The sequence below is a fragment of the Gekko japonicus genome, unplaced genomic scaffold (assembly GCF_001447785.1).
Source record: "Gekko japonicus isolate JY-2015 unplaced genomic scaffold, Gekko_japonicus_V1.1 scaffold165, whole genome shotgun sequence".
In the NCBI taxonomy this organism is placed as follows: Eukaryota; Metazoa; Chordata; class Lepidosauria; order Squamata; family Gekkonidae; genus Gekko; species Gekko japonicus.
In genome coordinates, this window is record NW_015163097.1 from 409,436 (window position 1) to 430,037 (window position 20,602).

The following is a 20,602-nucleotide window of genomic DNA, read 5'->3' on the forward strand; positions in this document are numbered from 1 at the left end:
TTGGAACGTGCCAGGAGTGTTCAGGAACTGGAATGACAGGGCCACGAAGTGGAATGACAACCCCAGGGTGTGCCAGGAGTGTTCAGGAACTGGAATGACAGGCCACAGAGTAGATTGACAGCCCCAGGGTGTGCCAGGAGTGTTCAGGAACTGGAATGACAGGGCCACGAAGTGGAATGAGAACCCCAGGGTGTGCCAGGAGTGTTCAGGAACTGGAATGACAGGGCCAGGAGTGTTCAGGAACTGGAATGACAGCCCCAGGGTTCAGAATATTTTTTCTCCTGTTTTCCTCCTCTAAAAACTAGGTGCGTCTTATGGTCAGGTGCGTCTTATGGTCCGAAAAATACGGTAGATGCAGCTGTAGTGTAGGGCTTGGCTGGCTGTAGATGATGGATCATTGGGTGTGTTTAGGATGGTGACTGGAGGAATGTAAATATGTATGGCGATCAGTAGGTTTCTGGTATGAGGTGGTTTTTAGGCTTCCGTTGTTTATTTATACGGTAGTGTATTTGTACAGACATCTCATATCTGATGAAGGGAGGTGGTACCCTGAAAATCTTCTTGGTCTCTAAAGTGCTTCGGGACTCAGATCTAGCTATTATCCCTAGATGTAGCAAGCAATATTTCTGTATGGTTGGAGCGAGTGGAGCTGACCTTGCTGTCAAAGAATACGTTTGTTTAAAAAGTGGTTAGAAATGTGTGGTGAAGGACTGCAAAGTGTAAAAGCACAGACTCCAAAAATGGGGAAGGAGAAGTAGGGTCAGAAATTTAAAATTATTGTATTCACACTGGTGTGTTGTTGTTGTACTTTCCTGCTCTTTTCCCCGCTGAGCAGGGCTCAGGGCGGCTTCCAACAATTATATACAATAAAATCAGTATTAGAATAAAATCCACATTATTTCAGTTAAAACCTAACAATCAACTACTATCAAATGGCGCCCCAGCAGTCTGTCACACTGTGGGACAGGTAGAGAGGGAGTCAGCACAAGGACTCATGGCTCAGCATAAATAGAAATAACAGCCCTAAAAGGGGTAATGAAAAAGAAAAAAGATGGGATTAGGAAAGGAATAAAATGAACACCAGAGTGAGAAGTGAATAAAATATAAGAAAGGGGAAGAGGGAGGAAAAGGAGAGGGGTAAAACAAACAGAGGGAGTTTCACTCATTCCTTTAGTCCCCACTATTCTCTGCCTTTAACCTGGAACAATTCACTTTTTCAAGCCCTGCGGAACTGAGCCGAGTCCTGCAGGGCTTGAGTCTCATTAGACTAGTTGGGGCCAGGACCAAAAAGGCCCTGGTCCTGGTTGAGGATAGCCGGACCGCTCTAGGACCAGGGATCACCAATAGGTTATTATTTGACGAGCGTAATGCTCTCTAAGGGGTATATCGGGAGAGGCTGTCCTGTAGCTACAATACTGTTTGGGAGTTTGTAATTTGAGAGCCAGTGTGGTGTAGAGGTTAGAGTATCAAACTAGGATCTGGGAGAACCAGGGTCAAATCCCCACTCTGCCGTAGAAGCCTGCTGGGTGACCTTGGGCCAGTCACATACCCCCCTCAGCCCTACCTAATCCACAGGGTTGTGGTGAGGCTAAAATGGAGGGGAGAAGAGTTATGTGAGCCATCTTGGGCTCCATTGTGGAGAAAGGTGAGGTATAAATGAGGTAAATAAATAATACATTGTAATGGCAACTCTTTATAAGGAAATGTTACCTGCATAGTTCTCAGTGTAAACAATGGTGTCCTGAAAGGTTTTCAGTGGCTGGTGACTCACCGATTTTGATTTTTTTAAAGAAGTTGAATGGAGCTATTTTTAAGCAATGGTAAATTGGGGGAGAATTTTTCAATATAAAAGGGTCTTCATAAACCTCTTAAGGAACTGTGTAGTATGCATTTTATAATACCATGTTCTGCCCTGACCTGGATAGCCCAGACTAGCCCAATCCCGTCAAGTCTTGGAAGCTAAGCAGGGTATTTGGCAAGCTAGTATTTGGAAGGGCGACCTCCAAGGAATACCAGGGTCGTGATGCAGAGGCAGCCAACTCTGAAACGTCTCTTGCTTTAAAAACAAGTCTAGCTTGCTACCTAGTGGTGCATAATGGTAAGAGTTAGAATTTGTGGCTGCCAGACAATCTTAGGATTTCCTGGCTATACGACACACAGTGCCATACGATGATGATAATAATTTATTAATATATGTTCTAAATCCTCCTGATAAATTCATGAACTTTCCCCTGTGCAGTGAACCTGTTCATGCCAAGAAACGGAAGCACGAAAGTGTGATTGAGAAATACGAGAAGATGCCCAGACGCATGCAAACCGAGCCTGAGAAAGAACTTATTCATCTGCTTCCCATCAAAGACAAACATGGAATTATTCCACAGACCATGGAAAAGCCAGGTGAGGCAGAATTGGGATCCCCAAGCAAGCAGTCGGTTTTTAAAGACCTGGAGTGGTGGTGGAGGTGAATTTTAAAGAAGTTTTTTCCCCCTACAGTTGTTGAGGAGGAGGAAGAGGATGAAGAGAGTGAAGTAGAAGCAGCAGCATTTGTGACACAAGGTAATCAGTCGCCTTTTATTTTTAAAATCATTTGGACAGCTGCAGTATTTATTGGTTCCCCCCCCATTCTGATAATGTATAATATAAATGCTTAATTTATCTAGAAATATCTTGAAGTTGTTCCTTCACTGAATTACTAAACTCAGTAAGTAAGTAAAGTAGATAGAATTCTGTCCAGGAATGAATTACCCTTAAACTATTTCTAGCTGTTACAATTAGGGACTTTGAAAAAAGTTTGATGGTGATACCAGCAAAACGTCTTTGACTCTTTTTCAAATATCTGCTCTTGCCAGCTCCTAATGGAAACGCCACGAGCAGATGAACAAAACTTTTACAAGTGTACATATAAGTGCAACTATTAAAAAGCTGACTACTAGGAAACTTTTAACTCCGTTTTTCTTTGTCACCAGCTGCTGAAGAACCCTTACCTGTGCTCACTACTGAAGAGCTGTTAGTTCATAGGAGGAAGAAGCTGCAGGAGAAGAAGATGCACATAGCTGCTTTGGCATCTGCTATCTTGGCTGATCCAGAAAATAATGTAGGTCATGTTAGATCTCCTCTGAAATCAGCTAACTAAATCTCACGTTTCTCACCAGTCAGAGCCCAAGGTAGTGCATACCTCACAGTTATTGCAGGAAGTTGAAATCGTTGGATTGTGTGAGGTGGTTGTCATGATTCTGCCTGGAAAAGGCTTATGTGCTGCTGCCTATTGTGCATTGCGTCTCGCAGGCTTAGTGTAATTGCCAGAACTTTGTTTCTGGATTGGAAGTGGTGATTCTCTTTCCTTAGTCTCCATTTTACTGTCGGATGATATTGCAGTTGTTTTATGCATAGGGTTAAATCCATATTGTTAATTGAAGATTCTGGAGTCTGTCTGTTCTAGGTGAGGGGATGTGTTCCTCCTTAAGGAGTGGATACACAGTTCAGAGGAGCTTATCAAGATTTGGACACTGTCATCCTGTATCTTATGACCTTCTGATTTCATCTTCTCAATCTGATGTGTCTTTATCATTGTTGGGGTTTTTAAACTTTGTATTGTGTTGCATTGATCTTAGGGGAAGGTATATTAGGGCTTTTAGTTTTGTTTAATTTCCTGTGAAGTGCCTCATTTACAAATTTGTAGACAGGTGGTATCTAAATATTTTAAAATAGTATGTTAGCATCCAAAAGTTGGTTGTCTCTTTGGGTTCTGAGTGTGCATTCTTCCATAGTTAGTCTTGGCAGTGGTCATTGTTACTCCTTGCTTATGGTAACAAGGGATACTTTTCGTGATTACCTATATTTGCCAGTGTGAATTTCATGAGTGTGTATGTTGCCCTTGAGCAGATAAAGAAGCTGAAGGAGCTGCGGTCAATGTTGATGGAACAGGATCCCAACGTGGCTGTGATTGTACGGAAGCTAGTGATGATTTCGCTGATGGAGATATTCAAAGATATTACTCCTTCTTACAAAATCAGGCCTTTAACTGAGACTGAAAAAACCACAAAGGTGAGGTTACAGAAACGTAAATAGTATTTTTGACCATGGCTCAGTGTAACATTGGGAGGTGGGTCTACTTACATTTTGAATAGACGGGAAAATGGATCACCGTATGTCTACGCTGTTATTTCTGTGCATGCATTTAGAGACCTTTTTTTCATAGCACATGACTTCTCAGTGTGTGTGTATATGTATGATTGCATTTCTGTTACCCAAACTAGAAACGTAATCTTTGTAATCTTGTTGGAAACTATCTCACTTTCTCCAGATTCTTCCTGAAACACCTTGGAGGCATTGTGCTGCACATGTCAGCATAAGCTAAAGCTGTGGTATAATTCCTTTGTTTAAATAAAAAAAAGAAGGCTCTTGAGCTTTAAGGCAAAACCTAGCCCAGTGTAAGGGATGGAAGCCAAAATAAAAATGAACTAAAACCAGAGAGCACTCAAACATCACTTGCTCCATGTCTTAGCCCATTTGTCATTGAAGCTCTGCAGTAGATACACCGAAGAAAGGAAAGAAGTGAATGATTTTGTGTCACAGGAGGCCCCTGAAAATCGCTCCCTTGTGCCCAATTTAGATTTAATGATGTGCAAAAACATCAGCAAATTGGTAAACTGTTGCGACGCCCATTTCCAAGCTTGGAAAGACTTGTAAGTCGTTCTCCTCAGTTCTCTTCCTAGATTTTTTGTGCGTGTTGGCTATAGTTGGCTGCAGCTGTCTACAGGGTCTGTAGTGCTCACCTTTGTATTGAAGGTCAGCACCGAAACAGCTGCAGCATGCATTGCAAACTCAGGAAGCACAAATTTGTGGGGCATTGATACCCCTAAACTTTAGAGGTAATGTACAGTGTGTACTTCTTACTGATATGCTTCGCTGGAGTTTTTCAATGTCTGTGTCAGAGACTTTTTAGTAAACATTTTTCTGTGTGGAATTTTTCACTGTTTTCACGGGGAAAAAAAGGTGCCACTTGGACATCTTGTTTATTTTTCTTTAAAGTAGGCTTTAAAGTTCAGACAACGTTTGAAATCCTAAAATTCTTTGTATTTGTTATGAAATGGCAGATTTATGGTAAGATATTTTCAAAACTCTTTTGTTCACAGGTTAGAAAAGAAACTCAGAAACTAAGAGAATTTGAAGAAGGCCTTGTGAGCCAATACAAATTTTTTCTAGAAAATCTGGAGCAAACAGTGAAAGGTACGTCGCTTGGTTGGAGGGTGGGGGAGATATGGCATGGTCTTGTTTCTTAAAGGAACGGGCAAACTAAAATGGATTGTTCATAGATTTTCAGTATAGCTTTTTGTTGTAATCATACCAGTACTTACAAAATGTGTACGCATACATGTGTTTAGGGGCAGCTATGCTTGTGCTTTTGTCTGCTCTGTTTCTTTGATTCTTAATGGTACCATAGGTCACCTGCCTCCTTTGTTTGTACCAGGAATGCTCTCTTCTTTTGCTGTACATGGCCCTGTAGCTTCTTCAGACTGTACATTTTAGTAGTATATGGCTTGAAAGGAGCCCAGTGGTTACACCCCCACACTGCACTAAAGGAGAATCCAACACATAGGTCTCTTACAGACTAACCTATGTGAATGAGATTGTACTGTGCAGTGAATTGGATGCGCTGCCTTTACCATGCATATTTCTTAAATGCTACATGTGACACGTGTTCCATTCACGAGCTGACATGTACACTCATCTACTCCACAGGAGTACACGCAGTGTACATAGCTGAAAGGAAGCTGAAGCCAGCAGAGTACATGTGATCTACATACAAATTTCTTGTGCTGTATTAATCTCCAAGTAGGGGATAATTGTGTGTGAAGAGTGGTCCTAACTGAATGCATGCAGAAGGCTCTTTGGTTCTAGTCTCACATTTGAGACTGGACTTCGCTATTCCCCATTATAGTTGATAGACTAATAAGTAATCTGTCCGAGAATGGCAGTTCCATATTTTTTCCCAGACCACTAGGGGGCTGAATGTACCGTCTTTTAAAAAACGCATAGCGATCAGGCTACCGGTGAGAAGAAAACCTGTGGCAGGTTCTAGTTTGGGATACCTGAGATCACCCTTGCCGTCCCATCCTCAGAACAGAGCTGGCAACCATGGAAACATTTCCTTATTTGGGGATTGGGGTGCCTTTCTTACTATCTTACTTACCAGAGTGCTGTGAAATTATAAAGAGGTTTAAGGCCATTTTTACAAGTGAGGTTTAGTCAAGTTCTTGTAATTTAGGAAGCTATACAAATGAAACAAAAATACAGTGTGCATGCTGGACTTAAAAAGTACTGTCTCCTACCATCTATGTGACATTAACAACATAATAAGTGATGAGTTTGGCCTAAATGCCCTGTTGGGATAATTTGCAAAAAGCCTAACGCGTGCTGCAGTATCCTTTTATAGTTGTCTGTCTTTTCGGTTGTCTCTTACCTTATTGGTATGTTTCAAAGCATATCTTCCGGTTGCAGCTTTATTATTGTCTTGAGTGCTCCAGGAAATGATTTGGTGAAGGAAGTGCTCATCACAAAGCCCAGTATTGGTAGATGGATGAATAGAAAAGCAGTGTTTTGTCAGTATTTCTAGGTTAAGTTGCCTTTCAGATCAAAAAGCGGTCAGAAGGAAAAAGGCTGCCATGAGCCAACAAGTGGGAAAAGATATGACTTTGTGTGTGTGTGTGTGTGTGTGTTAATTGTCCTCCTCTTTTGAGGTATGCAAAGAAATACCCAATTGCTTTTACTGATCAGATTATTAGTCATTAGGGAGGGGGAGAAGGGGGGCGGGAAATGATATAATGTTCCACGTTATTTTGCCTAGACTGGAAGCAAAGGAAGCTGAAGAAAAGCAATGTGATTTCCCTCAAGGCATACAAGGGCCTTGCAGAGGTTGCTGTGAAGTGCCTGTGTGAGCTGCTGGTGTCCCTGCCTCACTTCAACTTCCACAATAACATTATTGTCCTGATTGTACCACTCATGAATGATGCTTCAAAACAGGTAGGTGGCCCCATATTGGCTTTGGCCGCACTGGCTGCCCTTCCAAGGCTGACAGTGGTTGCGTCTCACTCCGAAGCGGCCTTTAGTGAGCTAAAAATGTTTGTTGGAAGCGTGATACGTTTCTGTGACGGAAATAAATTGATTTTTTGCATATAGTAGAAATCAGAACCCCTAAACCTGAAACTGTTGACTTGTCAGATTTCTGAAATGTGCTGTGATGCAGTAAAGAACCTCTTCAAGCAAGATAAGCTCGGCGTTGCCTCCATTGGTGTTGTGAAAGTAATTTCTGGCCTTGTGAAAAGTCGGAATTATGATGTTAGACCTGAGGTAACTTTCTTAATTGGGCAGGGGTAGTGCATAGTTTTTTTTGGGGGGGGCAGTATTCCAATATTGGGCAGAGACTTAACAATGGACATTAAATATTTGCTGTTTTCTTTTGAAGAGCCTATGTTTGCAAGCAGAGGCTTCATTTATGCCAAGAATGTAATTGTTCTATTGCTTTACTGCTTATCCATAAAGTGGCATCTGTTCTCATGTATATGGCTGTGAGAGACACATTAGCTTAAGTAGTGCCTCTGGCTTGCTTTCTGGCAGGTTTGTACTGTTAACAAACTTTGGGAAATAAATGCTTGTGGATTCTCTGTAGGTGCTAATGACACTTCTTCATCTGAGAATTAAGGAAGTGGAAGTTAAAAAAGATGCAGAAGACATCGCACCAAAAAAGAGATTCATGTCTTATAAAGAAAAAAGGAAACACTTGTCGAGAATGCAAAGAAAGGTACAGTTTGTGTTATGCTGTGTGAACATCACAGGAGTTTTGTTAGAAAATTCAGGGGTTCTTACACTGGCTAGCATCAAATAAACTAGTATTCTGTTCCCATAGGGAGTTTGGACTCGTTACTTGAACAACACTTCCCCATGTCATGTGACAGGTCCCCTTTGAAACTTGGTGACTTTGAGAATTGAAGTACACTGTTCAAAGAAAAAGTCACCCAGGTTTTTGGGTGTACCTAGTACAAATTCTTTAGGTTCTGCCCATTATTTGTCTCAGCTGTTAATCATGTTGTAGATGTGCGTGAAGCAGATCTGTTAGTAGGTGAAAACTTTAAAGCAGGGTGGTGAAAGATCTGTCAGTGCTGTACATCTATATAATGAATGAATGGATTTATTCACGGTCATTTACCAACTTCTTTGGTCAAGGGTATACATCTATATACACCTTGTTCACTGTGCACTGTATTCCCTCCTTTCCCCTCCCACTTCTGATGCACAGAGATGGGCAGTGCAAGCTCCATATGGCTGGGATGGCAGATGGGAGTTTGTTTCCACCTCCAAGCCAGGCTCCGAGCTCCATTTCGTTGTCACGTCTGACTACAGCCTCAGGGTTGAGTCCCCTCCCTCCCAATTCAGTTTCATCTTTGTGGGTTTGGCACTGAATGCTTAATTGAACCCACCATCCTTCTATCAAAACGTTTGCCGTAGGTTACAAAAGAGTGCCTCTCCCATCGTCCATGATTAAAAATCTCTGTCTTGCCAGAGTGTTTGTCCACCTTGTCTAAAGGGTCTGTGCATTTTCAGTGGAAGAAAGCCGAAGAGAAACTGGAGCGAGAACTCCTAGAAGTAGAAGCCTCAGAGAGTACAGAGAAAAAACTGAAACTGGTAAATTTTCTTTCCCTCTGTCTGTGGGTAGTATACTGGGTATTGTGTCGTGTGCAGGTAAACTGAGGCCAAAGCCTGACAAACGTAAAGCTGTGCTCCAGATTGTTTCCTTGCTCAAGGCAAGTCAGGAATTAGGTATTCCCAGTCATAGAATAGGCGGGGGGGGCATGTACTGGGAGCAAAAGTTCTTCTTTTAGTGTTGCGTGATTGTAGCTTTAAAAAAAAATCATCTTGTTCTGAAGTTGAATATATAATGTGAACAGCAGCAGAATAAACTGTAGTCACTGAGTCATTGTTATTATTCATAGTGCTGTAAGCTGCTAATTAGAAATAGTTGAGTTGCTAGGATGTTGCAAAACAGTCTTTTGGGTTAGATTTTCCTGTGGGTTAAAATTTCTGCCGATTCTCTTTAAGCGTCATTAACATCGAAAGAGAATCCACAGGAATCTGTTATCTGTGTAAGGCACGTTTCTTTAAAGTGGAGTCTGAATATCCTGTGTTTTTATTTGTTTTGTACTTTCCACTGCAGCACACAGAAATCTTGAATATTGTATTTTTAACTTACTTCCGAATACTGAAAAAAGCACAGAAGTCTCCTCTCTTGCCTGCTGTGCTGGAAGGTCTTGCAAAGTAAGAATTTTGAGTTCTAATTCTCTTTCAAATTTACTAACTCAACACATCATACTAATAAGAAAATTATACGTTGATCATGGGGAAAACAATATTCTATTTATAGAACTTTTAAAAACTTTTAATACCAAAAACAATGTTTTTAAAGAGCATATATAAATGTGTGTGTGTATTTGTCTGGATAGAAGAAAACATTGAAAATTTTAAGGAAATGACTGTATACCTGTTGTCACCTAATCTAAAACAAATCTTGTTGGGATATTTGCAAAATCTGCATGACAGGTTACACTTAGAACATTACCTCCTGTTAAAATCTGCAATCAGTCATCTTGAGGGGCGGGGACCCAGAAATTCCACTCACTTCAGTTGGTTTGGGAAGACTTGATTATTGTTTTATCTCCAACACTAACAAGAGACCCTGAGTTATGCTGTAAGCTGAGAAATATACTGTGTGTGTGTGTATGTAAATATATAGTACATTTCTCAGCTTGCAGTTTAACTCAGGGTCTCTTGTAACATAGATGATTTTAAACCTTATGGAAACACGGTTTGGATCCAGACATCCACTGTGCAAGTGGAGGGATGTTTACACTTGTGCAAGAAAAGGTGGGTTGATTTCTACCCCCTTTCCACTCCAGCCCACCTGACTGCATCCTCTCTTGTCTCCAAGGCTTCCTTGTACCCCAGGAGTACCTTTGTTGGGAGGTGCAGTGTGAAGGGGGAGGTGGGGGAAAACCCCATTTTGTGACCAGAACGCCATTCACAGTTCTTTGGATCTAACCCAATAAGGTCCTAAAAGTGACATCTGTCCATTTGTGGGTTTTTTTTCTGTTACAGTGTTCATTTCTGATTGTTTAACTTAAAGTTATTTATGTAGGAACAGAACCTCTGAACTCATTTTAATCTCTCTAGTTTTTATACTTTGTGCATCTTATTTTTTTCTTTAAAAATTGAAAGCCTATTAATAAACATGAATAAAGCTTTTGTGTGTATCGTGTATGTTACTCATTGCTACCGTGAATCTCCAGTCAGACCTTGTCTAGTGGCATGGAATGCTGTTCTTTGCAGTGGTGGCATCTGATGAGAGTACAAAAACCTGCAGAAGCCTGACCTTTGAGAACGTTACAATAAGAAAGGTCTTAAAATTAAATGATTCAAGTTTTCTATAGAATCACAAGCATTACTCTCTCGATTCTAGGTTTGCTCACCTAATAAATCTGGAATTTTTTGATGACCTTTTGGTTGTTCTGCATTCTCTTATTATGTCTGAGGTAAGTTCATTTCCTGCTTAATAAGGTAAGTAATCCTTGATCTGTGTTTTAGTAATAAGTTTTAATTTCTTGTATTTCCAGGTGCTAAGTCACAGAGAGAGCCTGCACTGTGTTCTTTCCGCTTTTTACATTTTGTCTGGTCAAGGTATGTCTCTTTATAAAATTAGGCTTGATTTTATGAGTTTGAAGAAGAGAGTTGGATTTATACCCCGACCTTCACTCGCAGTCTCAGAGCGGCTTACAATCTCCTTCCCTTCCTCTCCCCACAACAGACACCCTGTGATGTAGGTGGGGCTGAGGGAGCTATGAAAGAACTGCTCTTAAGACAACAGCTTTGAGAGAACTTGTGACTGACCCAAGGTCACACCAGCAGCTGCATGTGGAGGAATGGGGAATCATACCTGGTTCTCCAGATTAGAATCTGCTTCTCTTAACCACTACACCAAACTGGCACCCTTGCTTAGCATGTATGGGCCTGTCAGTATAGTTCTGCCTGATATTAAACTTCATGAAACATCAGAGATATAACAAGAGCTTTAATAGCCTGGAATCTCACTACAGCCTTGGGAATGTGATACTCTTCAGATTGCAGGTAGGCAAGGGATAGTTATAAAGCCACAAGCAAGTTTTCTAATTTGCATATTCTAGGACTCAGTCCTGGTAATGAAATCAGTTTTTAGGGCTCATCTTTTTCTTTGGTTGTTTAGACTTTGTTTTGCTTTTGTGTGTGCCCGTGAGTCCCTTGCATCCTGAGAAACAAGGACCTATGACCACCATGTGGCTTGAAGGAAATGTTACGGTTATAAAGCTACAAGCAAGTTCTCTTGAATTAGATGGGCTAAAGGTCCCTTACTGGAGTTTACTGGACAGAAAACCCCACGGATAGTTGTGTTTGGGCAATCCGCAGATGGGCAGGATCCGCTGTCTGTTTGGGCAATCCGCAGATGGGCAGGATCATCGGCTTTGCTGCTTGTTCTCATAGTCTTCTGCTTTGCTGCTTTGCTGCTTGTTCTCATAGTCTTCTGCTTGCAATCCAATAAATTTTGCATATATTTTGCTAAATAAATACTTATTAGGACACTGCAGCTCTTCAGCATGCTCTTATCCAGTGGAAGTCAACCCCTGTAGCATTGGCCCTGGACTTCTCACCGCTTTTTTTGGGGGGGGGGAGTGTGAAATGCTTAACCATACTGTCAGCTACGGAACCCACTTCAATGGGTGCTCTGTTTTGAATAGGTGATGTTCTCAATATCGACCCTTTGAAGTTCTACACGCACATATACAAGACACTATTTAAGCTGCATGCAGGTAATTCCTTATTTCAGATTTGTTGAATATGGAAAATATTGGTGATTTTATCCATATACCGAGGATATTTTTGCATAGGATGCAGAGAACTGAGGCTGCATTGAGCTGTTTTCTTCTTAGTTGGCTCTCTTGTTTGGGAAAAAGTCTCAGGACTAGCTTTTTATACTCCTGTGGAAGGTTGGGTTGAAACCACATGCTTTGGTATTAATAGACCTGTGTAGAGTGTACTGCTCTGGCTTTTTAGCAGAGAGAATAACTTAACCTTCCATGGAAATCTTTCCTGGAACTCTGCAGTGTTTCCCATTTGTGGGGAAAAAAATTATTTATTGCAACCAGAATAACCTAGTATTTCTAAAGGAACCACAGGAGAATCAGGGGATGCCTTCAGTCTTTCTGGGAGATTTTCCTTCTCATGTGTGCAGCATGGGTTTTAATTTTCTAGCTTCCTGTGTTTCAGGAGCGACCAATGATGATGTAGCAATAGTGCTGCAGTGCCTGGATGTGATGTTCACGAGGCGCAGGAAACAGGTATCCCAGCAGAGGGCGCTGGCTTTCATAAAGCGCCTCTCAACACTCGCTCTCCAAGTCCTTCCAAACTCCAGCATCAGCCTCTTGGCAACCAACAGAACATTAATGCATGTAAGTCCTTAATCCTATGTCCAGTCTTCTGGCCGGTCGGCCCCACTGTGGGCACAGCTGTACTAGGAACTTAAATGAACGAGTACCGCGCAAGACTCCACAGTTGAAATTCATACAATATTATTGTACAGTTTTAAGTGTTATTCCTCCTCACCTCCCGAGTTCTGGTTTGTTTCTGTTGGCTTGTTGTTTGAGGCAATTTCAGGGTTGGCCAGCCTAACGGGGCCTTAAAGGACCAGTGCACAGCCAAAGATGCACTTCTTGGTTCATGACTGGTCTTGATGCAGCCACAACCAAGAATGCCTCTGCCATCTGTAGGCTGGGGTGCAAACCTATGGTTCCTCCTAAGAAATCCCAGCCCAGCCTTTGTGATACATGCTTTAGTTGATTCCAGGCTGCACCTGGTGTAATGGGCTCTGCATGAAGCCTTTTATTAATTCTTTGGTTAGCTTAAAATACACTCCATTAGTAATGGAAGGAGCTGAAAGGGACTATGCACTGGTACTGATATGGGCACAACTGAAAATCCTGGTGTCTAAAGCTCTTTGTGGCCTCATCTGTGGTAACCTCAGGGGTCAAGGCATGCCCTCTCGGTCTCCCACTCATCAGATGCCCTGCTGCACACCCCTTCTTAGTTTAGTAAGGTTGGCAAGAGTAAGGGGTTCGGCATTTTCAACCAAGGTGCCTGTTTCAGACTTGCTCTTTCATGAGAAATCTTTCTGGCCAGCTCTGCTTTCACCGACCTGAAATTAAAGTCAAATTTTAATTTCAAGAAGCATTTGAAGGTTAAAGTTACTTTTTAGTTTTTAGAACACTGTTTTGGCAATGGTGGTTTAAAAATAAAATTTCTGTTCTGATTTTTAAATGATAGCTTCTGTGCACCTGGAATTTTTTAGATATTTATATGCTGGGCCGTTTAGTCATCGGTGGAACTCAAAATAAAATAATTAAAATATCTCCATGATGGAATAAATCTATTTATTTATTTATTTCATTTATGCCCCATGATGGGCTCAGGGCAGCTCACAACAGAGATAAAATAATAAATATATGATTAAAATCAATTAAATAAAATAGGATGGCAGCGAAAAAATAACATCAGTCCAGAGCAGCCTATTACGCCTCCTGTCGGGTGTTAGCAGGGATAGTAGGCATCAGTAGGCCCACTATGGGCAGGGGAGGCTGAGATGGTTAAAAAAGAAAAAAGAAAACTAGCATTGCATTACTTTGTTACATTAAGGATAGCCATGCCCTTTATCAAATTATTACAGTAGTCGCATTTGGGTTTGTTCTATATTGAGAGTGTCTTTGAATTCCATCAGGCAACATGTATATATTTAATATGCTCCGAGCGTTTTACATCATTTCTAAGTTACATTAGACAACTACCGCAACAATTGTGTATTGAACACATTTTCTCCTCTCCTTTCCCGCCTTTGGATGGTGATGCTAAAGACTTTCCCAAAGACAGACCTGCTGCTAGACAACGAGTCTCAGGGAAGCGGACTTTACCTGCCGGAGCTGGAAGAGCCAGAATATTGCAATGCTCAGAATACAGCTCTGTGGGAATTGCATGTTCTGCGGGTGAGTCTCAGACTGGCTGGCACCTTTGTGCTTTATTTTGTGGGGGGGGACCAAGGAAATCTTTTTTGTTTTCATAAAACCTTTTTTTAAGCACAAATCCAAAAATGTCCTTCAAGATTCTTGTTCTGTTTTATAACCTGAATAGGTTTCTCCTCTCCTGAGGCTTTTGTTTACAATTGGCAGGGGGAAATAGGGTGCCCATAAGGTAACTAGTAGCTCCCTGTTTTTGCTGTTGTCTCATCAAGTTTTTCCATGTACATTGAGTACTACCTTGAAACTTCAGAAGCTTTCCCATTTTGTAGATTTTTTTCACTTGTCTTTGGAGGATGCTGTTGCTGGGGTTTTTTTAACTCCTATGTTCCAGTTTTGCACACTTCCATATTTATTCTCTTCCCAATGCTTAGGTTATTCAGAAAGTAATAAACAATTGCACATCTGGACCTACAAATTGGTTCTCCCCATTTTCTCCACTTACTACGTGGCAGCTTTGATCTGAACCTTCACTGCTGCCAGTTTTCCCTCTAAGCTGAGTCAGTGTGAGCTAGCTCACAATTTTTTAGCCTCCAGCTCACACATTTTTGTCCTAGCTCAGGAAGGACGGCTCCAGAGCAAACTAATTCATGCAGTAGCCAAATCGCTCGCTCACAACTTTAATGCCAGTTGCTCACAAAGTAGAATTTTTGCTCACAAGACTCCACAGCTTAGAGGGAACATTGCTGCTATTACCCCACCCACCCACACACACACACACCTGCCTGGTGTAATTTTCAGGCATACTCTTATTTCTGGGAGCCAAAGCAGCAAGATGCTGGGAGGTCCTGTCAGCTGAGTTCCAATGATTTTTAAAGTTCTGCATGGGATGTTTCCCTGGGGTGGCCAACCGTCGCCTGTTCCACTCACCAGAGAAGCTTTGCCATACCCTCCGCTCCCGTTATCGCTCCACTATGTTTTAATGGGACAGCCTTAATGGCAAATTGCCATCTTTTTTCCTGTCTTAAGAGCTTCAGGCTCCAAAACTGGAAATAAAAAGGGAGAGCCTACCTAGGGCTAAGCTCGTAAATGCTGCCCGGTTTGAAGGTACTTCAAGAAGCATGTTGGTGTCTAGTGGCTGTGTACTGCTGTCGCACCTGGATACAATTAGGGGGACCCAGCCGTTGTATAAGGAGCCTTCCTCCAATTCACGTGACTCTTCCTCCAGTGGAAGTCACTTAGGATGGAGGAAGGCGTCTCAGACTGGAAGACGCTCGTTCCAAAAGGTAAGATGGGGTATAAATATGTTAATAAATAAATACATTAACCTTTCTTTGTGGAGTGGTAGAGTAGGGGGCCCCCTTCACCCCCCCCCCCCAGGAAGTCCACGGGAGAGGTTTTTTGCGAACCCACACTTGGTTGGATTGCTTCAGTACTATTCATCTGTAGACTGAAGCTTTTCTAGCACTGCTTGTGATTTGTCAAAGTTCTGTCTATCTGCACATTAATCCTGATCAACAGCTTTGCTGAAAGATAAAATGGGGACACTTTTAGTTTCATCTTGGAAAAGGTACAAGATTGCTCAGTCACAGTTAAACGGGACATGGAAAGCTGAGAGAATGTAAATAGCTAAATGTAGTGTCATTAAAAGACACTCATATCTCCATTTCCCTTTCTCCAATATCCTTTCAGAGACACTATCATCCAGTTGTGCGGAAATTTGCAGACCATCTGGTTGCAGGTGCCCCATCTGAAGGATCGGGAGCTCTGGGGCCCGAACTGAGCCGGAGGTAGGAGTGAGTTGTGGCGTGTGTTTGAAAAGGGGGTACGGGTGTCAGAAACAAAAGCCCAGCTGTGTTTCTTGGCCAGAACTAAGGCTGACCAACCTCCTGTAGCATACTTCTTTCTTATTACCCTGACTACGAAGTAGCATCCATCAGTGAGAAGTAAGGGATAAAGCTTGCATAACTTACATATTTTTCAAAATGGATAGCCATGTTTGTCTGTCTGTAGCAGTAGAAAAGAGCAAGAGACCAATAGCCCCTTAAAGACTTAACAATATTTGTGGCAGGGGATGAGCTTTCATGAGTCACTGCTCACTTCTGCAGATACAGCTAGAATGTGAGTCCATCTGTCCTTCTATCTTGGAGAATGGAGTGATTACAGTTCTCCGATGACAAGAGCAGGTGAAATGACGATAGTAGGTATGATTGGATTAGGTGTGATATACCCATGCTGATTTCTCCACGCCTACTACCTCTCTGCCAGTTTGGTGTAGTGGTTAAGAGTGCAGACTCTAATCTGGGAGAACCAGGCTTGATTCCCCACTCCTATGCATGCAACTGTTGGGAATTAGTCAGGAGTTAGTTACAAGTTCTTTCAGAGCTGTTCTCTCACGAGCAGTTCTCCAAAGAGCTCTCTCAGTCCTTGGATTCAGCCATTAGGGTTGGGGAAAACAGGGAGCTGCGTAGGTGTAGAAACAAGTCCACTGTCTACAGGTCATGTCCCCCCCCCCTTCACTGTTGTTTCTGCCTGAATAAACAGTTTGATATGTTTTAAAGCCATTCAGCTGTTCAAATCAAATTTTGTCTGAAGAGTTGTCAGCTCTCCATTCTTTTTCGATACCGTGGGTGTTTAGGTTGCAGGTTATTCTCTTCAAATAGTTAAGATGAATCCTCTTATCATGTACCGTAGGTTGCCTACAGAACTTTTTGAGGCCTACAGTATGAAAGGAATGACTTTCAACCCTCAGATTGCGTCAGTTATACCGAGGAAAAAGGTACCTGTTCCCCAGTATTGTTAATTTCTGTAATCAGAGGACTCCAAAATTTTACTGGACTTTGTGGCCATTATTTTACCAGCAACCAGAACTATTCCCTTCTGTCTTCCTCTTTCTGGGCTGGTAGATGGTTAGAAGACACACTGGTACCCAGCCCAGTGCCGGGTGAGAGGTTGGTGCGTTCCCCCCCCCCCCCCAGTCCTTTAAAAGGGTGGGGTGGCTTGCTCTCCAGACTGTGACATGCTTAGAAATGGCAACGTGTGGGCCTTGTAGTTGCTGCGTCCCTTCAAAGAACAGGGTCAGGTGATCCTTTTCCTGAGGGAAGGATCTTGTACTGGGCTGAGGGGGGGGGGTCCAGTGAGAGAGTGTTGCTGTTTCTAAGGGTATCCTAACTGGACATTAGTCGAGTGAGCTCTGCTGTTTCAGGGAAAGGATGAGCCTTAACCCTCCCCCCTGGCTTTGTGGGCCTTTGTAAGAACCCCTTCTGAGTACCTTTCAGCCCAGCATGAGGTGAGGGACTGATTCTTCTCTTCTTCCCAATGAATGGGGGGTGGGCACTGGGAGATGGACAGGCTCTTTAAGGGGGAAAAGTTTCCTTCAAAGGAGTAATTTCTGGCATCATGGTTTTCTGTGAAATGTGGAAGAGACTCCTTCTCACCAGTTCTGCACTGTTGTGGAAGATATCTTCTGTGCAATGAAAACCTTAAGGTTTATACTTAATTTCAGGGTGAAGTTTTACGAGGGGAGTCCTTTCTGAATGAAGACTTGAGAGAACTGTTTCAGACTGAACTTGGAAAGGCTGCTGTCCAAGGAACCCTGGATTTTGCTAAACACTTAAAGGCATCTGTTTCATTAGCTTGTGACAAGCTTGTGTAGTCTATTTAAAAGAAAAAATATATACGAAATACACAGTGACTGGCTCCAGTCAGGACTCCAATTTTATATTATTTTTAAACTATGGATGCTAGGACTTGGGGCAAGGAAGGAACATGAAGTTGTGGCAGTTTTATTGTGCTGTTCCCAGAACAGACAAAATGAATAAATTGACTCTGTCTTGGGTGTTCAGAAACCATGAATGTCTGATTTCATTTTATTTAGGGAAGTTATGTATAATATTGTACAGTATCATCAAATTTTAACAGGAATTGGTTATTGGAAAGTTGTTTTACTTGTAAAATACATAGCTTATTTTAAAGAGTCTGGACTACTATTTGTCTGTCTTTTTTTGTACTCCAGGAGTGTCTAATGCAAAGTTTAAACAGTTGGTAAAAAATAATACAAGGCTACCCAGTCATGCGTAGTAACATCCCATCACTCATGTGCGTTTTGTTTCTTCATACCACCACTGAACTGTATGGGCTACAGGGGAATTACTGTAATTAGCAGTAAGTCTTCTCTCCTTTCCCCCTTGTGCTTGCAATGTATTAGGGTTAGTGTCCAGCGGCAAGGGTGAAGACTCTGCTTCTTCCCTTCACCCCAAAGTCTACAGAAATGATATAGTGTATGCAGTGTCAGGATGAAGCTAGCCATTACATAAAAAACTTTACCCCCAAAAAAGCCTTGTGAGGCTGCAAAACCCAAGACCCCTTCCTCCTCTGACATCTGTACGCATTCATGACCCCACCTGGTGGGGTCCTTTGTCTGCAAGTGGAATAGCAGCATGCAAGGGAGTCTTGGAGTGGCAAAAACAGCTGATCTGTCCCTCTATTTCCTCTGCTTAAACTCCCTTGCATGAGGACTTAAAAAGAAGTACTAGGGAAGAATTGTATACAGCTGCAAGTAGTAGACACTGTGGGCCAATGGTACTACTCTGGATTGGTTTGATGCATCACAGAAATGGAAAGACAGCTAAAGGATTCATAATTTTTTCCCCCTATACCTTGTTTCTAGTGGCTGTTCTGTAAAAGTAAAGCAACTTTCGTTTTCCTCCTGGCTTTTTAGGGAATAGATAAAGAGTATGCAGCAAGCAAGTTATCTTATCACTGGCTGCCGAGTCTGGAACTACTCAGCATCATCTCTCTGGAGCGCAACTTATTTGGGTACTAGAAATGTAATGCATTTAGACTAATGTTTTTTAAAAAGTGTCTTATGTGAGGTTTGAGCACCTTTTGAGGTTTTTTTAAACCATTGCTGAAATTTTTAGATTTTTTTCTTAGTTTAGGGCAAATAGTATTTTTTCACTGCCTGATGCAAAGGAATTCTTTACTACTTCAGCTCTTTTGGTACAGCTTTGAATTCATTGTCCTTATTTGTAACTACAGGCGGGTCAGATCATTTGCTGCACAACAGAGACTACAAATACTGCAGCAGGAGACTGTCTGTGAACCACGGTGGTACAAGAATGTGTGGCTTTTCCCTGTGGAATCCTTTCTTCTCCTACACTAGGGACAAATTGATAGTGAGTACTGCCTTTAGGCAGAAATGCATCGAACAACCTTGGTCCAGTATTTAGTAAAATGCATCCCACAATGTGATCAAAAATAGCCTTTGATCAACTGCATTTTGAGAATGAGCAAAAATTACATAGTAGTTCCAAGAAAAGTATAATTTCTTCTTTGCTGCTGTCCTGGTAATTGTCTTGGTCGCTTTGGTTCCCCCCCCCTCCTGTGGTGTTAAAGCAATTGAGCCTTTGAAATATTGTATGTTCTTGCTTAGAAATTTAAAGAATAAGTTTGCTATACAACACTTGAGCTTGCAGAGCTGTCAGAATCCTCTGGTGGCCTCTTTGCTGTATTTTAGTGCCCTACAAGTATATGCTCAGCTCGTAGTTATGGGGCTCTTTTTGTAGCAGGAACTCCTTTGGCTATTAGGTGACACACTTCTAATGTAGCCAATCCTCCAAGAGCTTACAGAGCTCTTCTTACAGGGGCTACTGTAAGCTCTTGGAGGATTGGCTACATTAGGGGTGTGTCGCCTAATATGCAAAGGAGTTCCTGCTACAGAAAGAGCCCTGATAAGTTCACTGTAGCAAGACAGTGAATCCATGCTGTAAACTGCCCTTCACCAGGAAACTTGGGTATGCCCAAAACCATCTTTGTCATGATCCTCAACATGGTGAACAGAAACAAAAGTGTGGGTAAAGATGGATTACTTAGAATTCCCCCCCATGTTGTAGGGGTGAGGCCAAACAGCCCTCCAGAATGCACCATCTATGCTGCTGCCTGAACAGGTGCCCTTGTGCTTGGTAGCTCTGACTCTGCCAAACGCATGTGGGGATGGTGGGGACTTAGAGGTTCTTGGGTCCCCTCCAGTGTTCCCTCTAAGCTGAGTTAGTGTGAGCTGGCTCACAGTTTTTTAGCCTCCGGCTCACAGATTTTTGTCTTAGCTCAGGAAGGCTCCAGAGCAAACTAATTGATGCAGTAGCCAGATCGCTCGCTCACAACTTTAATGCTGGTAGCTCACAAAGTGGAATTTTTGCTCACAAGACTCAACAGCTTAGAGGGAACATTGGTCCCCTCCGGCCTCCAAATGTGACCAATGAGTCAGAAGATATGTAGTAGTGTGCATAGTATCCTCTTCTGTACAGTGGTCTGTGGGGTCTGATCCATGGATGGAAGGTTCAAAGTGAGGGCTTTAAAAAAGAAAAATGGTAGTATTGCTGTGACGTGTAGAGAAAGTCTTCATCCCTGTCCCTTAGTCAACTTCAGATTGGCAGTCCTAAATTTTACATCGCAAAGAATTAAAAAGTGGTGGGTAACCCCAGTGAAAGTTTAGTACTTTCGAAGCCCATCTGGTAACA

General features: G+C 42.2%; 1 protein-coding gene across 1 annotated transcript in view; it reads left to right on the forward strand.

The window, feature by feature from the left end:
- The window catches only part of NOC3L (NOC3-like DNA replication regulator), a 23,946-nt gene extending 6,071 nt beyond the window's left edge, over positions 1–17,875 (forward strand). The window contains exons 4-21 of the mRNA XM_015406633.1: positions 2,240–2,397; positions 2,494–2,556; positions 2,967–3,094; positions 3,883–4,044; positions 5,136–5,229; positions 6,848–7,023; positions 7,222–7,350; positions 7,670–7,801; positions 8,602–8,682; positions 9,212–9,312; positions 10,511–10,583; positions 10,665–10,728; positions 11,820–11,891; positions 12,349–12,530; positions 13,986–14,114; positions 15,777–15,874; positions 16,779–16,863; positions 17,590–17,875. Coding sequence (XP_015262119.1) covers positions 2,240–2,397; positions 2,494–2,556; positions 2,967–3,094; positions 3,883–4,044; positions 5,136–5,229; positions 6,848–7,023; positions 7,222–7,350; positions 7,670–7,801; positions 8,602–8,682; positions 9,212–9,312; positions 10,511–10,583; positions 10,665–10,728; positions 11,820–11,891; positions 12,349–12,530; positions 13,986–14,114; positions 15,777–15,874; positions 16,779–16,863; positions 17,590–17,739 — 2,077 coding nt within the window. The 3' untranslated portion in view covers positions 17,740–17,875. The remainder of the gene's footprint in view (positions 1–2,239; positions 2,398–2,493; positions 2,557–2,966; positions 3,095–3,882; positions 4,045–5,135; positions 5,230–6,847; positions 7,024–7,221; positions 7,351–7,669; positions 7,802–8,601; positions 8,683–9,211; positions 9,313–10,510; positions 10,584–10,664; positions 10,729–11,819; positions 11,892–12,348; positions 12,531–13,985; positions 14,115–15,776; positions 15,875–16,778; positions 16,864–17,589) is intronic.
- The last annotated feature ends 2,727 nt before the right edge of the window (positions 17,876–20,602 follow it).